Source organism: Notamacropus eugenii, chromosome 1 (assembly GCF_028372415.1).
Source record: "Notamacropus eugenii isolate mMacEug1 chromosome 1, mMacEug1.pri_v2, whole genome shotgun sequence".
NCBI lineage: Eukaryota > Metazoa > Chordata > Mammalia > Diprotodontia > Macropodidae > Notamacropus > Notamacropus eugenii.
In genome coordinates this window covers 577577251-577594855 of record NC_092872.1, presented here as the reverse complement: position 1 = coordinate 577594855, position 17605 = coordinate 577577251, and the positions used below count along the sequence as shown (strand labels likewise).

Sequence of the window (17605 nt, the reverse complement as noted above, 5' to 3'; positions counted from 1 at the left end):
CTAACACTCAGTATTTATGATAAAAGTGCTACTTTTAATTCAAATGATTCTAGATGCTTATCGTAAGTTAAATGTTTCTAGTAGTTAGGATAGCTTATCATAAGTAAAAGTTATCTACACAAAGTATTGCCCTCAAGGTTTTTATACGTAGCTATTCTGAAGAGTTACTGTGAATAATTTTTATTTGGGAACCACTGAAGAAGTGTATACTAGGGACAGCACAATTTACATGATGCTAAGAGATTATTTACAAGATATTTGAGAATCAGGAGCAAAATGGCAGAGAAAAAGTAGGGACTCACCTGCGTTCTTTGCCAAACCCCTCCAGATGCTTTTAAATAATAGCTCAAAACAAATTCTGGAAAGCCAGAATCCACAAAAGGATAGAATGGAACAATTTTCCATCCCTGGACAACTTACAAGGTCAGCAGGAAAGGTCTGTTGCACCAGGATGAGAGTAGAGCACAGTCCAAAACAGACCTGGCCCCAGCAAACCACTTGGGGGTGGCTAAATCACTACCAATTAAAACAACTCTGAACTACCACCACAAACCTATCAGAATGGCTAATATGACAGAAAAGGAAAATGACAAGTGTTGGAGGGGATGTGGGAAAATTAAAATACTAATGCACTGCTGGTGAAGTTGTATATTGATTGAGCCATTATGGAGAGTTCCAATTTGGAACTATGCTCAAAGGGCTATAAAACCATGCACTCTTTGACCACATAATACCACTACTAAGTCTTTATCCCAAAGAGATAAAAAACAAAAAGGAAAAGGACCTTTACATACAATAGCAGTTCTTTTTGTGGTAGCAAAGAACTGGAAACTGAGGGGATGTCCATCAATTGGCTAAACAAGTTGTTGTATATGATTGTGACTTCTATAAGGAATGATGAGCAGGATGCTCTCAGAAAAATGTGGAAAGACTGACATGAACTGATGCAAAGTGAAATGAGCAGAACCAGGAGAATATTATATGCAGTAACAGCAATACTGTATGATGAACTACTGTGAATAACTTACATATGGATGAAAGGTGCTGTCCATCTCCAGAGAAAGAACTGGCAGAACTTGAATGCATATCAAAGATACGTTTACTTTACGTTTTTATTTTTCTTGGCTTTTTTTTTCTGTGTTGTCTTTCACAGAATGACTTACATGGAAATGTGTTTCACATGACTATACATGTATAATTTGTCAAACTGCTAGCCTTCTTAGTGAGGGAAGAGAAGAGGGAGAGAGAGAATTTGAAATTCAGAATTTGAAAAAAGTGTTACAACTGTTTTTACACATAATTGGGCAAAAAATAAAATATTAAATTAAAAAGATCATTGAAGGAGAGGAAGATATCAAAGGCATGATAAAAATCTTGGACCTTATTAGTACCTAAATGGGTTATTGAGAAAGAATCAACATCTACTGATCTACATGCCTACTTCCTATCCACATAAACATTTTATGAGGATTTTCTATATATGTATTGAGGTCTACATAAATTCTCAATTTTTCATTTGTCTACAAATTTTCAAAAAGACTTTTTAGATTTGCAGTAACTTTTACAATTATGTACAGTTTAATGGAATAATTTTTAAAGAACACATAAGGATGAAATAAAACCTTAAATTTTTCATTTTTTTGGTACGAAAATAGCTCTTTTATTTGTCCAAAACAAGGGTGGGGAACCTGCAGTCTCAAGAATACATGTGGCCCTCTAGGTCCTCAAGTGTGGTCCTGTGCCTGAATCCAAACTTCACAGAACAAATCCCCTTAATAAAAGGATTTGTTCTGTAAAACCTGGACTCAGTCAAGAGACCATACCCAAGGACCTAGATTCCCATTCCAGTCTAAAACAAAATAGTCCCCAGATTTTGAGATGTGATTCACTGTTCCAAAACCATAATTCCAATGGTCTTTTATTTAAATGACTTTTAAGCACTTACTGAATTGTACTCTATGTTGATGCAATGTATAGAGATGTTGGTGTTATGTAACACCTGTGTTTAGCTGCAGTATGTACAATAATAATTCTTTTCATGATGTAGTATTTACTATATGCTTTTTCATATTTCAAACCACCAGTTTTCATACCCAACACCTATTAACATTCACAATGAGTACTGGTAAAAATAATTTGCTTTCCACCAAACCAGTTTTAAATAAATTGATAAATAGCCCATAACTACATCATAGGCCACAGATATTTCTGAAAATCCAGAATCACAAAATTTTTTACATGGGAAAAATAAGCTTGGAAGAAAACTACACCTGGAGATTAGGTTAAAGATGCTTAGTGGCTGCTCCAGAGTGAGTATATTTCTCAGTTGTGTGGTGTCATTTTCAAACAATTGCCACCCTTTTCAAAATATAAAAACTAATTATACTTCTATGCTAATTTCCAGTCATTAAATTGGCACCATTTGCTGCCAGTCAATGAAGTATCCATGTGTGCTAATGTCATATAAGCAGTACATCAAAAATACTAGAAAGGAATTTAGGGAGGGAAAACAATAAAGAACTGTTAGTCTACTGAACTTGGCTTCATTTTCGTTTCTTACCTTGGTCACCTAGTACCAGGGCACCAGCTTCTAACGCAAAGTCTCCAGACGCACTATCTTTTGAAAGCGTGACAGTCAGACCAGATGAAGTAGTTGTATTACCACAAACATAAACACCACGTGGGGCAACATTACACACTGCCTAAGAAAAATAAGGTAAGGCCACTTAAAGAAAAGAAAAAAGTGAACATACCAAAAAATAATATATTTTGTGTCATCTCTGAAGATTAATTGCTAACTTCTCTTCTTTCTACCTTTATATACCACTTACAAACATCTATTCCTGTCCATTCCCTCTACTCCCACCACAGTTTTGGTTCCTTATTGTCTCTAACCAAGTCTTTTACTGGTCTCTCAGCCTTTAGTCTTCCCTCTATTGATTCATCATTCTGTAGAACATTCCCAAAGCAAAACTTTGATCATGCTTCTATTCAGAAATTTTGAATGCTGCCCAAACTGGCTACTGAGAAAAGGCTGAATTCTTTCTAATATTCAAGACATGAATATTTAGCTGCAACCTAGCCTTCCAGCCCAATTACTTCTACTTTTCCCCAGCCATATTAATATTAGCTATTCTCTGAACATACCCTATTTGTTCCATCTGGAACATTTTCCCCACCTGTTCAATTCATACATATTCTTCAAGGCCAAGTTCAAATGACAACTTCACCATCAAGCTTTGCCTAACCTTGATCTTGGGAAGTAATCTTCCCATTTTCTGGATTCCTATGCTTTGGTGGATCCCTATTTCAGAACCACTTCCAATGCCAGTCTGTCCACTGGGACCAAAGATCTCTTCCACTTCCTGCCCTCTAGGATCTTCTCCAGGAAAAAAAAGTCACCCTTAACTCTTGACCAGGCTCCTATACCTCTACCTGAGACTGCCTCCTGTGAGGGCTTCAAGGAGTCTCAGAGGACACATTATCACCCGTCAGAAGGCTGAACTTCAAGCAAAGATCTCAGGCTGATCTGATCTTCTGCTAACCTCAATAGTCTTTTTTCTAATCACTTAGACTCACTGTTAAATTGTTGGCATGGTCTCATCATCTCATGGTCTCCCTGTCCCAGTGATTCTGAACTCTAGGCTGCCAGTAGATAGAGCTTAACTCTCTACCTCTTCTACCTTAACCTCCTCCCCTCCTACCCCACTCTGATCCCCCTGGATTTGCCTATCCCTTTCCTGTGCCCTCCAGAATTTCTACTTCATCATGTACAGATTTTCATTTTAAACCTCTTCTCCCCCTCCCCCACTCTTTTTATCTTCTGGCCCTCACAGAGACATGGCTAATTCCTGATGAAACCATTTCCACTGATACCTTTTCTAGTACTAACTACAGTTTCTCTCACACTACACCCTTTACCCCTCACTAATCCTGGTGGATTAAATCATTTCACTGTTCCATAAGCTCCAGTGACTTCCTCTTATATCCAGAATCAAATATTAACTCTGTTTGACACTTAAATCTTTACATAACCTGGTTCCCCCGTGCCCTTCCAGTCTTCTTATACTTTATTCACCTCGACATACTCTACCTTTTAGCTACACTGATCTACCTGCTGTTCTTCAAACATGACACTCCATCTCCTGACTCCACATCTTTGCACTGGCTGTACCCATGCCTAAAATGCTTTACCTCCACCTCTGGGTTTTTCTGGCTTCATTCAAGACTCAGCTCAAGTACCTGCCACTGCCTTTTCTGGTCTCCCTCTGTGACAGCACCTTCCTATCTCATATTAACTTTGATCTATTCTATTTCTTGTAAGTGCCTGATTATTTTATATGTTGTTTCCTTCACTAGAATAACATATTTCTTAAGCAAGAAGACTGATTTTTACCCTTATTTGCACCTTCAATGACCGGCACAATGTCTGACACAGTCAGCATTTAATAAATGATTTCTGATTGACAAGTCTGTACCTTTTATTGGACTCTGACATTCCACGTTATAACATAGTTATTTATGTCTGTTACTTGCTTTATCAGACTATAAAACACAGTGACAGAAGGGACGATTTCTTATTCATTTTGGTATTCTCAAGCATGCTTTAAACATAGTAAATACTCAATAACTATATTTGTTTAACAAATTAATGTTTTAAGTTCAAATGGCAAAAGTGTTATGTTATTTTTCAATTCAACTCAACAAATACTTTAAGCATCTACTACTTTGTGTAAAGCAGTATGCTAGGCTCTAAATTTCTAGAACTTGTCTTATAAAACAGACTATTAGGAGAGTCCACTAAGAAACTGCACAATCTTTTTAGAAATGCTTGAATCTAAATATAATATATATATACATATATATACACATATATATACACACACACACATATATATACATATACACACACGTATATATACATATATATACACACACACACACACACACATACATGGGACAGTCAGGAATCTAAGAGAATTCCAGCTGAAATTTATAATCCTGCCTAATGCAGAACATTCAATGAAAGTACATCACATAGGCAACTTGAAAAAAAAGTAAATGGAGTGCCCCTATCTATAATGTGACATAAACAAATAACATTTCTCAGCATGTGGTACTAAAATATCAATAATCAAAGCAGCTTAAATAATTTTTAAAAAAATATGTAGCTGTAGAGACTAAAATGAAACTAAATATTTTAAAAGAATATGCAGCACATAAAACTATGTTCACAAGCCCAAGGTTTGAAAAAAAATTTAGTTCAGAATTAAAATCCACCTCAATTTATTTAAAAGATTCTAATAAAAACTAAAAATATGAGCAATTTCACTGGTATTGTTCAGGACTGCTGACAGAATCATTACTACACACAGACAGTCATATAATACATGATTTTTGAAAAAGAATTGGGAAGAATGAAAATTTTACAAGTTATAAACAAAAAAGAAAAAATATAAGAAGAAATTTTGTGCAATGAATAATCTGTAAAATATATTTGTAAAAATGATATGAATAGTTTACAACTGGTGCCAAACTTTTGGTCAACATGATAAAAGTAGTCGATAACACTTCAGGCCTCAAGAGCAATATGGTCCCATGGACAGAACTCTGGACTTTGAGGAAGAAGGACATAGGTTTGAATATCACCTCACATATCTGATAGTGCTATAACTACAGGTAACTCATTTGCCTATTTAAGGCTCAATTTACTCATTTTTTAAAAAAGATAATACTAGCACCTACTTTACAAAGCTTATGTGAGGATAAAATATGTAAAACACTTTACAAACTTTAAAGCTCTATTGTGTACTGTCAGCTGTATTGTAATTATTCTTCTTTGTTTTGTTTTTTAATTTATTTGCAGTTTTCAAAATTCACTTCCACAAAATTTTGAATTTCAAATTTTCTCCCCATCTCTCCCCTACCCCCAGCCCAGGACAGTGTGTATTCTGATTGCCCCTTCCTCCAATCTGTCCTCACTTATATTACAACCCCACTTCCATTCTATTTTCTATACCCCATTGCTTCTATATCTTATTTCATAGTTGCATGTAAAAACAACCTCTAACATTCATTTTTAAAGCTCTGAGTTCCACATTCTCTCCCTTCCCCCTCCCCGCCCACCCTCACTGAGAAGGCAAGCAATTTGATAAAGTTTATACATGTGTGGTCATGCAAAACACCTCCATAACAGTGATGTGAAAGACTAACTATGCTTCTCTTTATCTTGTCCCACCCTCCATTTATTCAATTCTCTCCTTTAACCCTGTCCCTCTACCAAATTGCTTCAGATTACCCTTCCCCCAATCTGCTGCCCCTTCTATTATCCCCTCTCTCTTATCCCTTTCCCCTCTGCTTTCCTGTAGAGTAGGATAAACTTCTATACCCAACTGAGTGTGTATACTATTCCCTCCTAAAGCCAAATGTGATGAAAGGAAGGCTCACTTATTCCCTCACACCTTCCCCTTCTTCCCCCTCCATTGTGAAAGCTTTTTCTTGCCTTTTTTATGAGATGATTTACTACATTCTACCCCTCCCTTTCTCTTTCTCCTCGTATATTACTCTCATCACTTAATTTACTTTTTTAGATATTATCCTTTCACATTCAGCTCACCCTGTGCCCTCTGTCTCTCTCTATATATATACATAAACATATATATACATACATATATATGTGTATATACATATATTCTCTCTAACTATCCTAATACTGAGAAAGGGTTCATGAGTTACAAATATTATCTTTCCACATAGGAATGTGAAGAGTTCAACTTCAACAACTCCATTATGGCCTCTCCTGTTTACCTTTTCATGTTTCTCTTGATTCTTGTATTTCAAAGTCAAATTTTCTATTCAGCTCTGGTCTTTTCAACAAGAATGCTTGAAGTCCTCTATTTCACTGAAGTTCCATTTTTTTCCCCTAAAGTATTATACTTGGTTTTGCTGGATAGGTGACTCTTGGTTATAATCCAATCTCCTCTTACCTCTGGAATATCATATTTCAGGTCCTCTGATTCCTTAGTGTAGAAGTTGCTAAGTCCTGTGTTATCCTGATTGTGTTTCTACAATACTTGAATTGTTTCTTTCTGGCTGCTTGTAATATTTTCTCTTTGACCTACGAACTCTGGAATTTGGCTACAATATTCCTAGGAGTTTTCCTTTTGGGATCTCTTTCAGGAAACGATTGGTGGATTCTTTCCATTTCCATTTTACCCTCTGGTTCTAGAATATCAGGGTAGTAGTTCCTTGACAATTTCTTGAAAGATGATGTCTAGGCTATTTTTTTGATCACGGCTTTCAGGTAGTCCAATAATTTTTACATTATCTCTCCTGGATCCATTTTCCAGGTCAGTGGTTTTTCCAGTGAGATACTTCACATTGTCTTCTATTTTTTTCATTCTTTTGGTTTTGTTTTATAATTTCTTGGTTTCCCATAAAGTCATTAGCTTCCATTTCCTCCATTCTATTTTTAAGGAATCATTTTTTTCAGTGATCTTTTGGACCTCTTTTGCCATTTGGGTTAGTCTAAATTTAAAGGTGTTATTTTTTTCAACATTTTTTGGGGTTTCCTTTAGCAAGCTATTGATTCACTTTTTCATTGCATCACTCTCATTTCTCTTCCCAATTTTTTCTCTACTTCTCTTACTTGATTTTCAAAATCCTTTTTGAGCTCTTCCATGGCCTGAGACCAATTCATATTTTTCTTAGAGGTCTGGGATGCAGGAGCTTTGGCTTTGTTGTGTTCTTCTGGCTGTATGTTTTGATCTTCCTTGTCACCAATGATGTAAGAAAATACTTCTTCACTGAGAAAGTAAGAATATATAGTCTGTTTCTTTTCTCTCCGTTTGCTCATTTTCCCAGCCAATTACTTGACTTTTGAGTTTGTTAAGTGGAAAGCTCCAGAAGCATCCTATGTTTCAGCAGTGCCTGCAGCTGCCCTGGAGCTGAGGCTGGACCACACTCTTCTCTCAGACAGGTGAGAGACCCTTCCCACTTACCTTTTAAGCTGTCTTTAGTGTTTGTGGGTTGAGAAGTCTGAAATCCACAGCAGCTGCCAGAGATTCAGTCCCCTAAGGGCTGCTCCTGCTCAGTGCCAGCATGGCTTGTGCTCAGCTCCCAGCCAAATGGCAACAGACCCTTATTGTTGACCTTCCAGATTATCTTGGGCTGGAAATTTGCTTCAGTCTGTCATTCTGTGGCTTCTGCTGCTTTAGAATTTGTTTAGAGATATTTTTACAGATTTTCTGAGTGGTTTGGGGGTCAAGAGGTATAGCAGGTCCCTGCTTCTACTCTGCCATCTTGGCTCTGCCATAATTATTATTCTTAATGAACACAATCAGAAGTATACCAAAAAAACCCAAAACACTACACAATGGAATGAAGGAAAAAGCATAAAATATGTTCTTACTATGTGTCAAGCTTGTATTATAAAATGTGTGTAATAAAGAACATAAAGAAAATATAAAACTCTAGGCTACTTGTCATCTTTAATTAAGGACCAGGTAAATCAAAATTTTGATATTAAAATTCTCTAAACATTCAGTAGCTACTCAGCGTTTACAGTCACAAACGATTACAATTTAAAGGCCAGTTGGTGATGCTGTTGTATTTCCTTGATTTTTACTTCAGTCTCATTCTCAGCAAACCCACCTCACATAATAAAAGCAAGGCAATGGCCAGGGCAGGGAAAATGGGAATTTTAAACCAAGGAATATCAATGACAAGATATCTACTTACTTGAGCTATAGTCAACGGCAGGCAGGTGATTGCAATTTGAAAGGAAGGACCAATAAGAGAATTACCTCCCTGACTTAATACATAAACCTTAAATAAATTATGCTTCAAATTACATCCACGGAAACATGTTCATCATGAATAGAATAAGCCTGATAAAACAAATGTTTTATATAGTCATACCAAAAACATTAAAAGTGCATAAGTACCAGGCCCTAGGGCTGCGAATACAAAAGTGAGGACAGTCCTACCTGTTCCCCTTGAGTTTGAATTCTTCAGGAGAGTTATTATACATTTCCCCTTGAGTTTGAATTCTTCAGGAGAGTTATTATACATGTACAAAACAAAATGATGGGAGGAGGGGGGAGATATTAACAACTGAAGGAATGAAAAAAGGCAGGTGGCACTTGAGGTGCATCTTAACCATCCAATCTTATATTAAGAGCTTCTATTCCATATGGAAAATGGTAGTTTTAAAAGATAATTATGAATTATACTTGCATATTACAAGTAAAATCTCAAAGTATTAACTGATAGCCTACTTGCAGCATCTGACTCTTTCCCAATCCTGGATCTCCAACCACTAAGATGTGTGGGTCTCCTCGAACTGGAATTCTGTTTTTGTCATCCACGTATTTCTGGCATCCTCCAAAGAGTGCTAATGCCAAACCAGCTTTAACAAGCTAGGGTGTAAAAAAATAAAACTGGTAAAAAATGAGGCAAAGACTTAACAACTGCTTTTTACCTGTTATTTCCTTCTGAAATTTTATTTCTGAAATTATAACAAGAGCTTATCTCGTGTGCTATCTGCCTAATTTTCCTGAAGGTGACTACTACTAAGACTACCCTGCAAGTTTACATTAATTTGTGAAGGTAATGACTCAGGTAACTACGTAAAAGAGGAAACAAAAGCAATCAATCCATCAATATTTGTTAAGTACCTACTATGTGCTAGGCACCATGTTAAGTGCTGGGGATACAAAAAAGAGGCAAAAGAGACCATGCCCTCAAGAAACATATAATCTAATGGGGGAGGCAACTTGCAAGCAAATATATACAAAGCAAATTGTTTACAGGCTGAATAAGAAAGCTAAAATTTAACATTCATGTCCACTAAAATGAGTTATTTTTACATATCTGTATATTTTACACCTATTTTCAAAATTCTTCAGAGGTCAAATTTACTAAATGAAGACAGTAGGCTTTCATTTAAAAATAAAAACAAAATTAAATACTGTATACTTACTTCATGACCAAAAATTACAGGGCAAAGTGAGCTGAAAAACAAAAAATAACTAGGTTTGAAATACTGTCAAACTTCATTACCCTTTTAAAACAATACTATGATACAAGTTCTCGAAATTCTTCCTTAGTGGCATATGCTAATCTAAAAAAAGAATTATTTCGAATACTTCAAGTTTGCACACAGTCAAAGCACTCAATAAGCACTTTAATTTTCTTAAGTGAACTATACCCTCTATTAACTCTTTTCCAGAACTAGACTTTAAATTGGTTTTTGGTTGTAGAGCATATATACCATTTCATATCTGTTTTGACAGCTACATTACTGGGGAGGTTTAAATGATCAACTGGATATGAATAACAATATACTGAAGATAAAAAATGACATACTTCAACTGAAGATGGAGGATTATATAAGCAAAATTATGTATGAAGTCTCAACGGTGAACATGCAACCTGTTTCTATTAGAAAAACAAGATATATAATATGGCATAGAGGATAGAACACTATACTTGGGAATCAGGAAGATCAATGCTGGAATACTTCCTCAGATACTTACAAGCTGTGTGGCCTTGAGCAAGTTATTTAACCTCTGCCTCCTTCAGTTTCTTCATCTATAAAATGAAAATAATGATAGCACCTACCTCCCAGGGTTGTTGTGAAAATAAAATGAGATAAAAAATATAGTGTTTTGCAAACCTTGTGCTATATAAATGGTAGCAACTATTATAATTACAGAAAAAATCAAGAATGTCAATTGTACCAATTTTTACTAAATTTTATTACATATACTCCCCTGAATTTTTTTTTTTAACATGTAACCATTTATTGCCCACTCTATTCCAACATGACTGGTGGTCCATAGCTCATGCTGAAGTGTCAAAGAATGTGAACAGGAAGAGGTAGAATTGAAAGAAAATAGGAAAAAAGTCACACAATTGTCATATTCACTTAAAAAAGCAAAGTTACATAGTAGAAAGATCAATCTATGCCAAAAGTTCTGACCTTCTACATACTATCATGGCAGAATGGATCAGTAGAAAGAGAATTGGATTAGAAATCAGAGGACCTGGTTCAAATAACTATCTCTGCTACTATCTATTATAACCTTGGGCAAGTCCCATAAATCTGTTATCTAATCTGGAAAATGAAGGGTTGAAATAATCATCTCTAAGGTCTTTTCCAGTTCTAAATCTATGATCCTACAGTCTTAGGCAATTAATTTGACTTTACTAAAGCTAATTTTTTTATCTTAAAAGGACAATAATAAAATAAAATTATTGTGGGAATTGATGTCCACAAAAACACTTTGTAAACATAAAATTCTAAATAAATGTGGACTATCATTAAATAAAATCAAATTAACAAAAATAAATATTCATCATTAGATAAATGTGACCTAAGAAGAGTCACTGAAATATAGTGTTAAATGTTTATTTATATGGGGGAAGGGGGAGTTTGGGAAAAGTGGAGAATAAACTGCAGGTTCTTTCAGGTGCTGAGCTAGATTCTTCCAGTTCCCATAATAATAGTATCCTGGTGACTATAACTATAGCTCAGAGACTAATTTCTGCTTTTGGGAGTCTTTGTGATTTTCTTATTCAAAATGGCATCTTTGAATGTTTAAGAATAAAGAAAATTGAAGAGCTATGAGGCGAAGTGTGGCGTGGTAGAGTACAGGACTCAGAATCAGGGAGACCCATGTTCAAAACTTGCCTCTGATATTTACTTGCCAGCAGGGTTTGACAGTCATTTAATCTCTCTGAGGGGGAGTTTCCATACTAGATACACTATCAGTGCCATATTGAAGATTTATGAATAATGGTAAATTATCTAATTAATATTTCAATTTCAGAGAAAAGAGATAATCAAGGCTCCAAAGCACAAAAATCAAAGTTGAACAGAGTATAAGACTACTTTACTTAGGAAAGTATCTGCTTTCCTAAAACAACAATCCTTTGTGTGCTCAACTGACTTCCCAGAACGTAAAGTATAAGTAAAAGCTGAAATTTATTCAATGCTTTAGGATCTATAAAAAGTTCTAATACATTTTCTCATTTGCTCTTCACAACAAACCTGTGGAGTAGGCATTAGTATTATTTTCCCTGCTTTATAGATGGGGAAACTGAGACCTAGAAGAGTTAAATGACTTGCCCATAGTCATATCATCTACTGTTAGAAGTGAGATTGGAACCCAGGTCTCTGCTGGTTCCAAGTGTAGGGCACTCTTTCAGAAAGACAGCAAAAATGAAAATGACATTGCAAGGCAGGATAGTAATGAAGTACAATCACTACTTCAACAAGAAATCTGTATGATATATGTAATTTAATACTATATATTATTGAAACATTTAATTTAAGCATTAAAATAACAACTCATCCATACTTGACAATAAGCTTAAAAAGGTTTTCTTCAGACTGAATCTCTTGGATAGCATAAAGATCTTTCAGCGAAAACTCCATAGATGTTCCATAATTTGTCCCATCTTCAGAAATTTTTGTTTTTTGTCCTTTGCTATTGCTTACAGAATTTGCTTCAATGTATAAGAGGAACATGCATTTGTCATTCTTATTTCGAGAACCTGAAAAATTAAAACAATTAAAATCTCCCCTTTATTCAAGTGACAAAACCAAAAGACATGGTAAACTACAAAAGGAACTTCAAACAAAAGTAAATGTTACACGTTCATAAAAACTCTATGTCTTGAACGTAGAATTTGCCAATTAGATTTGAAAATATCCCAATTCCTAATAAAAAGTGGATAGAAGATGAATAGCTACTGAAGGATGACGGACTACTTTAAAAAAAAAAAAAGAAAAGAGAAAGCAAAATTTATAGCATACCTTCTTCAGTATTGGATACTTTAACAATTCCTGTAATGGTGACTATGTCTCCTGGGACACAGCTATCTACAAGGTCCTGAACAAGCTCACATTCTATTGTTCTAGGAATCCGGCCTGCTTCTCTCTGGTCATCTGACATCAACTCCTGGATTCTACAAAGACAGCAATGTACAAGTTCATAGAAACACTGACTTAGTTTTTTCTTTTACATGCTAAAAATTCAGTCACCAAATATTAAAGTATCCCTTAACATGCAGGTAAACTAGACATGATATATAGTAGAAAAAACAACATAATTCCTTACCACTTTTTCAATTTAAATAGTGAGGCTAAAGCTTACTTTAGCAAATTTTGTATTTTGTAATTATAAGCATGATATAAGAACCATACATGTAGGTACTTCCTCCACGATACAAACTGTAGCCCTTAAAATGACTTACAATGCCCTAGAAAATCAGCTTCCTCAGGTGTTACAGCAAAAAATATGTAAATCTGTATGATTTAACTTCTGGTAATGAGAACTTTTAAACTTAGCTAGGCAGAGGACAAACAGTTCATCAGACTTATACTCCAGTTAAGTATCTCCTATTTGTCAGGTACTTAAGATACTGCTGACTCACCGGCAAAGGTAGAGGAGTTGGCATATCCCTTGTGGCTCAATATCACTTCTAGGTTCTCCTCTACCAACATTATTTAGTAACCTCTGCTCCTCTGAAATTCACTCAATCTATAACTACCACATAAAGCAAATTCTAGTAGCTACTGTCTACCAGCCTCTAGGCACTCCCTTTCTTTCCACTATCCTCCACTCTTTACTTCTTGCCCTTATTCTAGGAGGCTTCAATATATACATTGTACCCTAGTCTCATAATTTCCCAACTAACTCATCTCAGGTCACTTACTCCTCTTCAGTCAAACCCAAAGACAGTCAGACCTTTGATCTTGCCCTCATCTTTCTTGACTTCTCCGCAACCTTTGTCACTGTCAGTTATATGCTTCTCCTTGATACTGTTCTGTGTTGTCCTGACACTACTCTTTTCTGGTCCTCATCTTATCTGACAATTCCTTCTTGGTCTCCTGGACTGTCATCCAGGTCAGATCCATTAACTGTAGGTGTCCCAGAGGGATGTATCCTGGGCCCTCTTTTCTTCTCTATAGTGTTTCACTTAGAATTCATCAGCTCCCATAGATTTTCAAACCTGCACTGTCCCTGTCCCACCTCTCTCCACCCTCCCCAATAAGAAAGCAAAAAATAAAAACAAAAATAAGCCCTCTATTACAAAGAAAATAGTCAAACAAAACCAAATTCTTGCATTGGCTATAGAAAGAAAAGGTCTCACCCTGGACTGAGTTCATTACCTCTCTTTCAGGTGATGGCATGTTTCATTTTGAGTCTTCTGGAATGGTGGTCAGTCTGAGTTCCTATGTGTTTCAGAATTTTTTGTCTTTGCAGCAAATTTTTTCCTATTTACCAGCTTCTCTTATTTTGCTTGCATTGGTTTTGTTTGTGTGATACTTTTAAAAATTTTATGTGATCAAAAGTGTCTATTTTACCTCCTATGATACACTTTATCTTGTTTGGTCATGAACTTGTTCCCTATCCATAGATGTGACAGGTTATTTCTTCTTTGCTCCTCCAATTTGTTTATGATATCATTTTTGTATCAAATTCATGTACTTATTTGAAACTTATCTTGGTATATTGTATGAGTTGTTGGTCTATATCTAGTTTCTTTTAGATTGTTTTCAAATTTTGCCAAACAGGTTTTGTTGAACAGTGAGTTCTTGCCCAAATAAATGAGATGTTTGAGTTTATGCTACTGTCCTTATTTGCTTCTATATAATGTGTACCTAATCTGTTCTAGTAACCAACCTTTTTTTATCCAGTACCAAAATGGTATTGGGTACTGGTCTTTTGTAGGGTAGCTGGAGGTCTGCTACTATTGACCCTCTTCTTTGCCACTTCTTTTCATCAATTCCATTGATATTCTTGATCTTTTGTTTCTCCAAAAGAATTCTGCCATTTTGTTATACCCTACAAAGCAGTTTTTTGGTAGTCTGATTGATATGACACTATATAAGTAAATTAACTCAGGTAGTGTTATCATTTTTATTAGATTCACTCAGATTACACATGAGAAATTACTATTTCTCTAATTATTTAGAACTGTCTTTATTTAGATAAAGAGTGTTTTGTAGTTGTGTCCATATAGCTTTTGTGAATGTTTTGGCAGGTAGGTTCTCAGTTATTTTATACTTTTTGCAGTAAATTTTTAGTGGAATTTTTTTCTCTTTATGCTAGATTTTGTTAGTAAGATATAAAAATGCTAATAATTCATATGGTTTAATTTCATATTCTGCAACTTTGCTAAAGTTAACTGCACCAATAAATTTTTTTAGATGACTCTCTAGGATTCTCTAAACCATCATACCACCTGGAACAAGCAATAATTTTGTTTCCTTTCCACCTATATTTATTCCCTTGATTTCTTTTTATTGTCATATTACAATATTTGGCACCACAATGAATAGCAACGGAATAATGGATATCCTTACTTTAGGCCTGATTTGTTGGAAAGACTTCTAGTTTATTGTCATTACAGATGATGCTAGCTAAAAGTTAAACAGATAATACTAATCATATTAAAGACTCACTTATTTCCATGTTTTCTAGAAATGTTTTTCGAAAACAGGAATGAGTTTTGTATTTTGCCAAAAACTTATTCTGCATCTAATGATATAATCATATGACTTGTTGTTCTTGTTATAAAAACGAATAATTATGTTTATAGTTCTAATAATGAAATATACCAGCATTCCTGGTTTAAATCCAATCTGATCATAATGTATAATCTTTTTGGTATGCTGCTGTAACCTCCTTGCTATTATTTTATTTAAAATTGTTACATCAATTTTCAGTAGGGACATTAGTCAATGGTTCTTTTTCTCTGCTTTGACTTCCTTGGTTTAAGTATCAAGGACATATTTGGGCAATTTATATTTTTTGTAAATATTTATACATTTCACTTAGATTGTCAGTTTTGTTAGCATATTATTGGATGGATTCGTTCCTAATAATTTCATTTCTTCTTCATCGGAATTGTGAATTCACCTTAAAAAAACTGGATACTAGTAATTATGCATAGTTCCTTTGTAATACTTCCTCCATGGCCTATCACGTAGTTTGATGAGTAACTACAATAAGATACAATATATCTTTCATCAAACTGTTCAGTACATAAAACCTGTGCATTACATTTATTGATCAATGTCTTTAATCTTTGTTGGACTACATACAACAAATTTTATTCTATAGTATAATAATAATAATAACACATGCATAGATCACTTTAAGGTTTTTAAGAAACCTATAGTCTATTGTTACTTACTTAATAGACTGCCAATCCACAGTAACTGTGAGAGGAGAACTTCGGAGGGCAGTAAATGTTTTCCCATGGCACACAGGCACAGGACACTAAACAGAATATATTCAAAGTCTTATTTTGCTACAATGAGCTATTTAGAAAAATAAAAATGAATATGCCTCATTTAACTTTTTTTATTAACAATTTGGCACCATGGTAGCATTATAGTTTGATACAATAATGGATACAATGCTTTACAATTCCATGCTTTATAAAATCTACATGTTATCTAGGTGTCAAGCCCTCCCTAATCTGCCATAATTCTGCAAAGTAGCCATTACCCCTATTATTAATCCCACAATCTTATTAAGCATCTATTAGATACGAAGTGCTCTGGAGGAGACGTAAAATATAGTCAAATTACTTACCAACATATTAGGCAGGTCACCTTACTATTCCCTCTCTCACAATACATTCATTCCTGCCTCTAACACTGTCTTCTCAACGTAGAATGCCCTTCCTCCCTCTGTCTCCAACTATCTGTACATTCTACCCATCAACAAGTCTGACTGATAAAACAGAAATCTCACCTTTTTTATAATAAAGACTAAAGTTTTATATTATATAGAATATTTTACATATAGTATAGAGTTTTTATATATAGACAGCAGACTCTAGTATACTAGTCATGATAAGTGTCACTAACATTTTGCTCGATTCTTCTATTTAATTTTTGCCTTACTATATATTGTCCCCAATTTATGAATAGCAAGTTGTTTTCTCAAAGTTCACAAGTCAATCTCTTTTATTACTGTGCTATAAGAAAAACAAGTTCTGGGGTTAGTTGGTTTGAGAGGCTGCCTCTGCTCCAATTACAGGAACTTTTACTTTTACCCCTGGATACTCAGGGGAGTTGGGTGTTTGAGCCTGGAAAGATTGAGGGAATCTCTGCTGACAAGGAACACCAGACCCAGCTGTGATGTGAACTGGCTGCGGGCACTTACAGGAGGTTGGAGGTTTGGCTTTGGTTCTAAGCAAGAGAAGAGAACTGAAGATCTGGGGCAAGAGGCAACATTTCCCACACCCCAAGGCTAGAGAAAATTAAACTATTTCCACAAAAAATACACAGGCAAAGGAGAAAGAATCCAACCATGGAAAGTTATTATGGGAATAGAGATGACCAGAGTTTATTTTCAAAGGAGGATACTGAAGTAAAGAAACCCCCCAAAAGTAATGTCAAATGGTGACCTAACCAAAAAGAAGTCACAGAAGATCTTAAAAAAGATTTTAAAAATCAAATGACAGAGAAGGAGGAAAAACTTAAAAAAACTAATAATCCAATAAAAACAAGAAGGTTTTGAAAGGAAAGTCACCAATTAGAAAGGAGATCCAGAGTCTTAAGCAAGAAAATAACACC

General features: G+C 35.0%; 1 protein-coding gene across 3 annotated transcripts in view; it reads right to left on the bottom strand.

The window, feature by feature from the left end:
- Positions 1 to 17605, bottom strand: part of MCM8 (minichromosome maintenance 8 homologous recombination repair factor) — a 52580-nt gene that overhangs the window by 14074 nt on the left and 20901 nt on the right. For all 3 annotated transcript variants that reach the window (XR_011972517.1, XM_072634413.1, XM_072634414.1), the window contains exons 9-14: positions 16213 to 16298; positions 12824 to 12975; positions 12366 to 12561; positions 9983 to 10013; positions 9279 to 9419; positions 2561 to 2702 (exon numbers count right to left, since the gene is read on the bottom strand). Coding sequence is in view for 2 of the 3 variants with exons in the window: in XM_072634413.1 (XP_072490514.1) it covers positions 2561 to 2702; positions 9279 to 9419; positions 9983 to 10013; positions 12366 to 12561; positions 12824 to 12975; positions 16213 to 16298 (748 nt within the window). In the remaining variant the exon portion in view is untranslated. The remainder of the gene's footprint in view (positions 1 to 2560; positions 2703 to 9278; positions 9420 to 9982; positions 10014 to 12365; positions 12562 to 12823; positions 12976 to 16212; positions 16299 to 17605) is intronic.